Source organism: Arthroderma uncinatum (genome assembly GCF_011692745.1).
Source record: "Arthroderma uncinatum strain CBS 119779 chromosome Unknown scaffold2, whole genome shotgun sequence".
NCBI classification, from domain to species: Eukaryota; Fungi; Ascomycota; class Eurotiomycetes; order Onygenales; family Arthrodermataceae; genus Arthroderma; species Arthroderma uncinatum.
Genome location: NW_022983864.1, coordinates 4,499,372 through 4,510,294, shown reverse-complemented (window position 1 = coordinate 4,510,294; position 10,923 = coordinate 4,499,372). Strand labels below are relative to the sequence as shown.

The window sequence follows — 10,923 nt, the reverse complement described above, 5'->3', positions numbered from 1 at the left end:
TCGGCGGCTTGGGCTAGAAGACGTGGAATGCATCATTATATCATAGCCCGGCTTTAGGCATTTGCATTGGCTCATGAGTCTTGAAGAAATACAGCTTCTACTGCGATATGTAGATACTGACGTCATTTAAGATAACACTTGCTACCTGCCTTCATACAGTCTCTACATCTATTCTTCTACTGTTACATCGCCATCCCGCCAAGGGAAGGTCAAAGGCCAGCGAGCTTAAATAGAGGCGCCTGTGACTAACTGACGAGTTCTAGGCTAACTCATTCAGCAGAGAAGTAACAAGATGAACACGGGGTAAGGGAGAGCAAGTGCTTGATATTTACTATGCAGGGATCCAGCCCGTCAGCGCCGAGCTATCGTCACTGTCCAGCGCATAGAGTGTGCGTACTGTTACCCGATGCGAGCTGTTCGAGACATCCAGCCAATGCACATCTACCTAACCGGGCGAAGTCACGGAGTACACGGGGGAGCTAACAAGAGTAGGCGAGGTTGTGTTGCTTTGTGAGCCTTGTCTGAGGCTGATATCTTTAACTCTTCATTGTTATCTCTGCTGCCGTCTTGTTGGGTATCGAAGCCTGCATGCATGAAAATCGGCCGTCATCTCCAGTATCAGTCTGGTCAGGCCAGGTCGTAAGTAGACGGCCGTGAGTGTACAATATTAATGCGGCAAGCTCGAGATTAATAAGAATAGGATTCTGTGACCGCTTGTACAGGATGCAGGCGACAGATCATTTATCAACTATCACGCAGGTAGATCGGTGACCACCTCGACAGCGCCCTTGTTCGACTAGCTCGAGCCAGACGGGATACGTACATGCATCGTGCATATCGAGATAGAGTTGCTATAAGTACAGTACGGCAGCTGTTTTTCTCGCTAAGTCAGGCTGGTTCTGAAGCTCAACCAGGAGCCCGTCTTTCATCTTGTACTGTAGTAAAATGTAGGATGTATATAGTAGTGTAGAGTAGTGTATTGTAATGTAGAGTAGTGTAGTAGATGGTGTGTAGATGGTGTAGATGGTAGATGTAGATGGTGTGGTAGATGGGAGTGTAGATGGCAGATGGGACGGCGCGATAAGGATCCGAGGAACCTAATCTTATCACGACTTCTCCTTCTCCTTCTTCCTCACCTCAACAGTCAACAAGCAACCAGAACGGCGACAAGAACACGAGGAGCACCGCCCACCTACGTCAGTATCTGCAGCAATTGCTCTATCACATTCCCGCCGTATACCCAACTTGCGGTCAGCACCAAAAGAGAGTTGGCTAGCGCGGCCCAGCAAGGTCGACACCCATCCCCATTCCTTCGAAGAACCGAACCGTCACCCCGTTTCCGCCCAACCTGCTCCAACCACTCGACCCAGCACCTCCCCCAGCCCAGTCGCATTGTAGCACCCTCTCCCAGACCCCCAGCGAGTCACAGCGGCCAGCGCGTTTTGCTTTTTTAGCGTTTGCGACTCGGCGATTAGCCCTTGCCTGTCAACCTCCCAGCACGGCCATCTCGCTCCCTCGCTGTTCGTCACCGTCCGTCCCTTGCTTGTTCCACGACCTCCCATTGCCCGCGGAAACGGCGCAAGGTATCCACCCCTCCCAGCTGCCTCTGTTCCCCAAAACCTTCCCAAGTCCAAGGCGATCGTGAAGCAAGAGCCGTGATTATTGGGTGCTGAGACTAATGCGGCCCCTTCCATGCAGGACACCAGCGCGCCCGCCCACGACATTGACATTGGGACCTACAGGACCAAGTCAGACTAAACAGCGTTTAGGTTTTACGGAGGGGAGTGACGTGTCAAGTCCACTCAAGCAGAGGGCGTCCATACGCTCCGTTGCCGCAAGCCGTTTCCCAGCCCGTACATACATAACCAACGAACGTATAAGCCATGTCTTCGGCCTCTCCTCCAAAGGAACCAGAGGTGGAACCAGTTACTCAGTCTGGAGACGAGGCGGAGCCCATGGAAAGAGAACACCACGATTTGCAAGCGCAGGGCCAGGGCGAATTCGAGGTTAAAGAGCAGGACCGATGGCTTCCAATTGCGAACGGTTTGTTACCTTCTTCTCCTTATTTTGATACTGCCTCTCCCCAAAAAATGACGACCGACGGACGACGGACGACCGGCTTACGGGCGTGCGCAAAACACGCGTCTCACCGACTGTGTACATCTGCTTGATATATACTTGCTCTCTCTGTCGATTCAAGTTCTTCGACAAAGGAAACCGTTATACGTCCATGCTCGACCCCACTTCCCAAACAAGCTACATGCGCATACAGTCAATCAGCCTCAATTGATGCGCTGCAACCTTGAATCTGGCTGCAGCACGGTCCAATCCAATCACCGAATATCATCCATGCTCGTTCCTCATGGCTCACCCGGTATATGGATGCTGATATGTTATGTTTCTATGCAGTTGCCCGAATTATGAAAACTGCCCTGCCCGAGAACGCCAAAATCGCAAAGGAAGCCAAAGAATGCATGCAAGAGTGCGTGAGCGAGTTCATATCGTTCATCACCAGCGAAGGTACGTCACACGACCATGGACAGGGATAAGCCTAGATATGGGGAGACTGATATATGATGGGCGAATACAGCTTCAGAGAAGTGCCAGGGAGAGAAGCGCAAGACCGTCAATGGAGAAGACATCTTATTCGCGATGACGTCGCTCGGATTCGAGAACTACGCCGAAGCCTTGAAAATCTACCTTACGAAGTACCGGGAAGTAAGTACACAGTTGTATGCAGATCTTATTCATAGCTCCCTCTCCTCTGCTATCCTTCCCCATGCACAGTTCCCCAGCCCATTCTCCCTTTTTCCTTTATCATCCAGGCACCTTCCACCCAAACCGTCCTGAACAATTTAAATTGATTTCCTGCAGACCCAAACTGCAAGGGGGGAGAACCAGAACCGACCATCCAGCAGCGGATATGGCTCCGGTGGCCCAGTCGGCGGTCCCGCCCCCGTTCCCACCGGCATGGGTGGAGCAGCAGCAGCTCAACCACCGACGGGCTTCACAGTCCCACCACCCCCAGAGACTGCCAACAACCTTCTAAATGCGAGCCTCGATCCGAACGAGCAGGATGGCGCGACATACGGATACCCAGCCATGGTAGGCACGGCGCACAATGGCGCCGGTGGAGAGACTTATTAACCCTATCAAAAACCCTACCGGGGTCAAGAAGACGATGGCAAGTGGTGCGGAATTACAACATGAGTACATGGCATCTGCCCATACCCCGGGCGAGGCAGTGAGCGAGCGATCGAGGCGAGCGAATGTGTGAGTTGGAAGCGTACGCAGTTCGAGCTGGGATATTTTTTTTTTTCATATTTATTCAGGGCGTCAAAGGGAGGGGAGTCTCCACTGGAAAGGTAAGCGCCAATCCGAAACAAATAACAGTGGCTGAAGGGAAAGAAGGCAAGGAAAGGCATGGAAATGACCCTCACCAAGGGAAGAGAGATGTTGGAGTTACTTTTTGTGTCTATTATGTGATTATTATAGATCGAGACGTGCTCAGTGCCTCCATCGACCTAATTACCTCCATTATATATCTTGCATGGCCCCTCGGTCTACACTCCTATGATTATCTGGCTGTTATTCTCCGTGTGCATACGCTTCATCTCTGGGAGAAGATGGTCTCGAGAATTGGATATACCACCGCCACGACGACGACGACACGGCCTGGAGATCTGACAGGGCGCAACGGTTTGATTACAAGAGTAGACTATCTGATCTACTTCATACAAACCACTGTGCGACTACCGCTGCCGCCATTATATCAATCCCAGACGCCATCTATATGATGCCGAAGTGATCCATATCACGTGATGATCTAGATGCCGATTCCGTTGAAGAGAAACATCAACGGCAGACATCGTTAAACTGTTAAACGGACCGATGAAGTGTACAGGTTATGTACAAGTTAACGAGACAATGGGGTAGTTCTATCATAACCGAAGCTGTCTATATCCGACATGACTATATTGAATATAGACGCGATGCCGATTCGGATGTTTACCGATCGGAAGGCGTGGACCGTAGTCTACGGGTCCAGGCCGAGAGTTACTTCTCTTCTACATGGCTTATATATGACTTTATAACTGTTGACAATATAGGAATAGCAACAGCAGCGGTTACTACTCACTTCTTACCTTGTATATCGACGACGATCATGCGTATCCCATATACTCCCAACCCGCCAACTACCTCCAACGACGAGGAAGCCGCCGTTCTCCAGCGCGTGCAGACACGACGAGGCGAAAAGGGCCTTCTCCCCCTCGACCTTGCCCTCCTGCACTCGTTCCCCGTCGCAGATGGCTGGAACTCGTTCCTCGGCGCCATCAGAACCCGCACCTCGATCCCAGCAGATATCCGTGAAATGGCGATCTGTCGAGTTGCCGCCATCAACCACGCCTGGTTCGAGTGGGAACAACACTACCCTCTACTGCAGGCTGCAGGCGTATCCGACGAGGCCCTCGAGCTGATCAAACAGGACCAGTGCGACGAGACGGCGTTGGCATCGTTGCTGACACAGGAGCAGATGGCAGTGTACCTGTATTCGAGCGCCATGACGAGGACGGTGAAGGTTCCTGAGGAAGTGTTCGATCAGCTCAGGTCACTCTTTGACGAGAAGGAAGTGGTAGAGATCACGGCCACGACGGCAGCGTATAACTGCGTGAGCCGGTTCCTGGTCGCGCTGAACGTTGGAGAGATGAATGAATAGGGGGCGGTAGGAGCGGGTGTGCGTGTACTATCTGGTGGCGGTCAGCTGTGTGTATTGAATGCCCTGCGACAGGACAGGGACAAGGAGGCCGATATACATCGAATTTTGTCGATATTAAGATGATGCAGCGTCAAGGATCGAGCAGCCAATCGCTATCTGACATATTATTCGCCAACCTTATCCTATGTTTCTGCTTGTCCTCTTGGTTTTCGATATTTTACATACAAGCGCGCTGACCCTGGGAGAGGGCATACGGCAGCGATAAATTGATATATTGGAGCTTAAGAGGGATCTACGCATAAGGGGGCGGCGATATACTCCGTATACATAGAGTGAACATGTCGAGTAGCCTTTGAGACTATGTATGGAGTATAAATAGTGACCCCTATGTATGATGTCTCCGTACGGGGCCAGACTCGTACGTTCAGCATCGTACGTGGCTCTCTCTCTCTCTCTTTCTCTTCTTCTTCTCTCTTCTCTAATGCCCTCTCTATCCTGCCCTCTCTATCGTCTCTCCGGAGTATCCTCTATCTATTCTCTCCTCTATCTCTATCTCTATCCTCAGCTCTACAGAGTATACGGAGTAGTCGCGTGGATGTATAGGCAAACCCCTGATTGGCCTCAAACCTGCTTAGTAACCGGTGGCCGTATTGAAAAAAACAAAGGGCAAAAAGAGGGAAAAAATCGATTGATGTTTCCCATTCTCTCCATCCACATCTAGATCGGATCGTGAATGCACACTCCCAGCCCGCAGACGACAATACGCATAGTCTTCTCCTGGCGCCGTGTCCTTCGATCCTGCAGGCCGTTTGTCCTTCCGCCAGCCCATTTGACCTCGCTCGCCTCCCGACCACCTGCCAGCCGTCTGTCGCTGCTCCTGATCTAGAGGCGTCGCCGCAGGTTTCCCCCGTCACGTTTTTAGCCCATTCTTCCGTTTTCCTTTCGACATAGACGGAGTACCAGCACCCAACAACAACCACGTCGCTTCGCCACCTCAAACTAGATTTACTTTTTCCTCCTCGTTCCTCTCTAATGGCTGAACAACCTGGGTTCCAAAGCTTTCATCTGTCTGCTCTATAGATTATGGTGTCTCTGGTGTACTAATCCTTCCAGCATCGGACTCTGATCTATCCCCCTTCATCCTATTTACTTTTATCCGCTGGGCGGGTTCTTCTTTTTCCCTTTTCGTAACCATTCTCTCGTCGTTGACCGATTCTACTTCCACGACTACAAATACATTCAATATCGCTCCTTCAGCCTTCAGCTTCGGTCTTCTTCTTCTTTCTTCTTTCTTTTTTTACATTTATTTTAAAGGACCAAGAAGAACTTCCGTCACTGTCTTGCATCAACGACTAATGCTATTATTAATAAAGACGCCTTTAATCTTTTATTGAGGTAAGAGTTTTTACTTGCTCGCGTCTATTTTATTTTTCTTACTGCCATGAAAGGGAAGCAAAAAGAAGAAACGAGACACGACAGTAGGGGATAAAAAAGGCAGTGATCTCGCTCCTGTTTCCCTTTCTTGTTGTTCTCGCTGCTTCGATACGTACTTTCATACATCGATGTCATGTCACATCGCATTTTTTTCATGTTTTTTTTTCTCAACATGTTCTGGGTGCATGTGATGTCGTTGATATAGCCATCACCTTTTGACCGCTCCATACTAACTCTATGCATAGGAGGAGCATCTACACATCTTTTATGCCACGATGTCGTCGACCTCTGCACCCAGAGACGACATCGATATTGGATTGCCCAAGATAAATACCCCAGGCTCTCCAATACCTAGACTGCAGCGAGGGCTGTCTGAACCACGCAGCCTTCCATCAGCCTCTTCCCAGAATACCCCGGCCAATGACTTGCCCCCTGTAAAATGTACGTGGTGCGGACAAGAGTTCCCTCTCGAGAGCACAGAATCGGCACCGCCACTTGAAAGTCTCAAGCAGCACATGCGAGAAGATCATCCAGACATCGCCAAAGACTTGTTCAATAACCTGATTTCCGAAGAGACTCTTACTCCACCTCTGGACTCCGACCAAGGGAGCCGTCGTCCAGCAGCCTCTCAGAGCGAAGGGACTCCAAATGTCGAAGAAAAAATCGAACGCCACTGGACCATGCATGATGTACGAAATTTCACTGAAGACTATGACGGACGGCGAGATGAGCTCCAGTCGCGATGGGAAGGGGCATTTGATGGGTTCGAACGGCCCCAGCCTTACGAATCGGGTTCCACTGCCACCGGTAAATTTTTACCTCTAACGGATCCCAACATATACATCGATATCATGAAGGACCCATCTTCACTCTCCACCAAGGAGCTTTATGCGATCACCGTCAATGCCGCTCATGCGCTGAGAATCTGGCAAGACGAACACATGGCTCTTGAAAAGCTAATCAAACGAGCGACACGCTCATCGCTCAAGAAGACTTCGAACCCCAGAGAACTTGAAGACCCGCAAGTTTACGAAGATAAGAAAGAAGCGATGCTCTACGGCTACAAGCATGATCCGAAAGTAAGCCAGATCGGATGCCAGGATCCGTTCGCTCAGGGTGGCTTCATTCCTACCGCCGACCAAATGAGAAAGATGAAGGCAAGTGGCACGGAGCCATGGAAGATGAACCGCTGGGCTTCCGTCAAGGAGAACGGAGTAGAATGCGTTCCTAAACTTCGTCCGCCGCCCGTCATCAAGCCGAAGAAGAAGGTCGCCAATACTGCCGTAAAAACCGAGCCGGAAACGAAGGGCCTTCTTGCACCGAAACGCATTACACGGTATGGAGGCTCGAAACCTTCCTCTACCAGAGATACCTCGCAGGCTCCCTCGGAGCCCACCAGTCCCGGAGGGCCCTCCCGCCCACAATCCAGAAATGCCACCCCGTCAAGCAATATCACTACTCCACTACGAAAATCCGGACGGCCCTTGGCTCAAGCACTATACGCATTATCTACGGGCGCCCCGCGAAGCACCCCAGTCAAATCCCCCAAATCCCCCAAATCCCCTGCTCCAACATCAGCAGGGACCTCCAAGGCGTCTACACCATTCTACCCCGACCCGCTCCAGGACCCCAAGAATCAGCTCAAGATCAAAAACTCCAAGCACCCCAAGCGCACCGAAGCTATGATTCTACACTGGGCCAAATTCAACCAAGAAGGCCGAACAAGGAATCCCAAGCGAACAAAGGCGCAGATCGAGGCTGCCAGGGTAGCCGAGCGGGAGGCTAGCCTTGACCCATCGGTCGGATCAACGGGCAGGAAGCGGATGACCAGCGAGAGAGCAGATAGTCAGCCGCCATCGATTAAGAAAGTAAAACGAGACGCGAATGGGAAGACAGAGCCAGTTACGCCTGTTTCGGAACATGGAGAAGGGAGTTCTTTCCATTACCATATGCATGCGGCGTCGGATCGTGGGTGACGCCCAAACACAGCGGGCGTACATTTGGTGGAGTTGGGCACGATGTGTGTTTTTTGCTCGTGTCAATTCGGTATTTAGCATGGCGATTCGATTGTAATATTTGTCTTTCTTTCATTTTTTGCTTTAAGTGGGGTGTCCGTCGGGTTTGTACTTTTTCCTCATACACTGGACTTAGGGGGGTTTTCTTGATGTTCATGTTTTTTTACTTGTTGATACCTCCAGCTGCTTTTGAATCGTTACTTACTTGCTTGGTTGGGTACAGCGTGAGGGTAACACTGGATGGGATGCTATTACTCGGCTGCGCATGTACAATACTTGGACAAATGAATTTATTTTGAAAAATAATTGGGCTCCTCATTCCTGGTTTTTTTTTTTTCATCCTTCACCACTTCATCTGCCCAAGAGTGGAAGTTGATCACGTGATAAACATATGTTCAAACTTGGTCAAGGCGAGAGAAACGACAACTTTTTGACATCTCACGACGACAAGACGCCGAAGAAGCAAAACACGGTTCATTGATTCTCGGACAGTTGCATAATCTACTTATCTCTGCGCCCCTGCATTGTATTTATTTTATTTGAAGCGTTATTGTTTATTATATCAATAATAATGGGGAAGAAAAAACGCGGCCATCCCGATCTCGAGGAATTACTGGCCAGACCATGGTGTTATTACTGCGAGCGCGATTTCGATGACCTGAAAATTCTCATCTCTCATCAAAAAGCAAAACACTTCAAGTGTGAGAGATGTGGCAGGAGGTTAAACACAGCTGGAGGTGAGTTATTTCCCGTTAAACCGCTGATAGCCTCGCTCTTTTTTCTCACATTTCTATTCTACGCAGGTTTGTCGGTGCATATGAGTCAGGTCCATAAGGAGTCGTTATCCCAGGTCGACAATGCGCTTCCGAATCGATCGAGTCTCGAGATAGAAATTTTTGGTATGGAAGGTGTACCGGATGATGTCCTACAGACTCATAACCAGCGTGTTCTGCAACAGTATCAGCAGGCCGAAGCCGAGCGACGTGCTGCGACGGGGAATCCTGCGCCAGGCGCCTCGGGAGGTAGTGGACAGTCGAAGAAGCCGAAATTCGAGTCGCCGTCTGAGCTGAAGAAGAGGCTTGCAGAGCATAAGGCGCGGTTGGCGGAGCAGGCAGCAGGTGGAAGTAGTGGCGATGCTACTCCTGTAGGTGCAGGACAAGCGCAGTCGACACCAAGCGGAACCCAATATGTAAGACTTTGTCCCCATTCCCGCTTCGAATTCGAAATGTATGGAACATTAAGGCTAATCAGTTCGTTGATGTAGCCACCCACCGCGCCTCAGTACCCTGCCGCCCAACAGCCAACAAATGGTTCCAACCAGGAGTACCATTATTCGGCTCCCTATGGGCAACCGCCAAATGCCTTCCCACCGCAGCAGCCCGGCTCTGGGGCGTATGTTCCGCCGACTGGCCCTCAGGGCTATCCTTTGCCGCAATTCTCCCCACAAAACATGTCACCGTCCGCATATCCGCAGGCTACACTCCCATCGAACGTTTCGCCGGTTGGAGCCAGCCCTACGCTGCCATATCACCACCAGCAGCAGGCTTTAAGAACTCATACCCCACCTCAAACCATGCCTCCCTCCTACCCTGCCCGAACGCCAAGCCTACCGCCAGCCCCCGGACTCCCTCAAAGACCTAGTTTCGGTGCGCCACAAGTCAATGCCTTTCAAATGCAACAATTACACCATGGACAAGTTTCGGCCCCTCCTTCGACCGTTGCGATCCCGACAGAAGCACAAAGTAATCGCGCCTACCCTTCTACCGATGCCCATGCGGAGTCAGTCTCAGCATCCGCCGATAGATTGATATCAGAGGCTGCTAAACAAGCCAGAGAGTTACCAGCTAAGCCAAGCCCCGCCCCAGGAACCCCTGAAGAAGGAGCTGCTGGTAAATCTACGAAGAAAGAAAAAGCTAAGTCCACTAGACTAGTTTATTCTGACAATGAAATCAGCCCGGAGGAGAAATTGTCTCGTTTGCCTAGGTACGCGTTTGTCCGTGAAAGGAAAGACGAGGCGGTTTTGGAGGAGACAGTTTCGGTACCTGTTGCTAGTTCATAGGAATCTTCAGTCTTCCAGAGTAAGCATCATCTCAACATCTCGAACTCACTGGGGCCTCCAGCCAGCCTTTAACCACTCAAGTAAAAATTCGTCATGTCTTCTTTATTTTGGAGGAGTCTGGGCACCGTACCGTCGGAGGGACGATGAGATTTACGACGTGCAGCTAAGTCTTTTGAACGTGCCACAAATTTTTCACCAAGCAATGTACTCTGTCCTGATTCTTCCGAATTGATGATCAGCAACCTCGTCTTCTTCTGTTGTCTCAGGTGCGTACCTGGTTGCGGAAACCCATGCCTATTTTCCTGCTCCGCTTTCTTTCCTTCGACAAATGGACATTATGGTTGCGCGAACAACTGGTACAGCCAATCATCAAATTTCTTCCATAGGATCAGAGATGTGCAAACTTCGTGGACTTTTAACACTTCGACGCACTGGTGAGTCGGATCATCGAACGTTTCTAGAGGATCACTGATCAATGCATGCCTCTTTGCCCCTTCTCTCTCTACTGCCGAGCCCATAGTTCCAATCACTCTTCCTCACGCAAGACCGTCTTCCCTCCGAACCGAAGCATAAGTCGTCAAAAAAGAGCTACCGGTAACCGACGGAAAGAGGCAAATGCAGAAACAAGAATAAGGTACGATCCAATGCTTTTTTCTGATTCTAGCTAGATATGCAAGAGCAAAGAGGCACATCAATCC

At 50.4% G+C, this 10,923-nt stretch overlaps 3 protein-coding genes across 3 annotated transcripts; all 3 read left to right on the top strand.

The window, feature by feature from the left end:
* Positions 1–1,883: 1,883 nt before the first annotated feature.
* On the top strand, positions 1,884–4,717 carry GIQ15_03351 (nuclear transcription factor Y subunit B-7; the record flags this gene model as incomplete). Its single annotated transcript, XM_033550768.1, has 7 exons — positions 1,884–2,043; positions 2,410–2,520; positions 2,591–2,718; positions 2,875–3,105; positions 3,176–3,273; positions 3,988–4,055; positions 4,110–4,717. 7 exons carry the CDS (start codon positions 1,884–1,886, stop codon positions 4,715–4,717), a joined length of 1,404 nt encoding a protein of 467 aa, XP_033407929.1.
* Positions 4,718–6,426: 1,709 nt separating this feature from the next.
* Positions 6,427–8,127, top strand: GIQ15_03350 (uncharacterized protein; the record flags this gene model as incomplete). Its single annotated transcript, XM_033550767.1, has 1 exon — positions 6,427–8,127. One exon carries the CDS (start codon positions 6,427–6,429, stop codon positions 8,125–8,127), a length of 1,701 nt encoding a protein of 566 aa, XP_033407928.1.
* An 856-nt stretch (positions 8,128–8,983) lies between these two features.
* GIQ15_03349 (RING-6) lies at positions 8,984–10,225 on the top strand (the record flags this gene model as incomplete). The annotated part of the gene is made up of 2 exons (XM_033550766.1): positions 8,984–9,355; positions 9,431–10,225. 2 exons carry the CDS (start codon positions 8,984–8,986, stop codon positions 10,223–10,225), a joined length of 1,167 nt encoding a protein of 388 aa, XP_033407927.1.
* Positions 10,226–10,923: the final 698 nt, after the last annotated feature.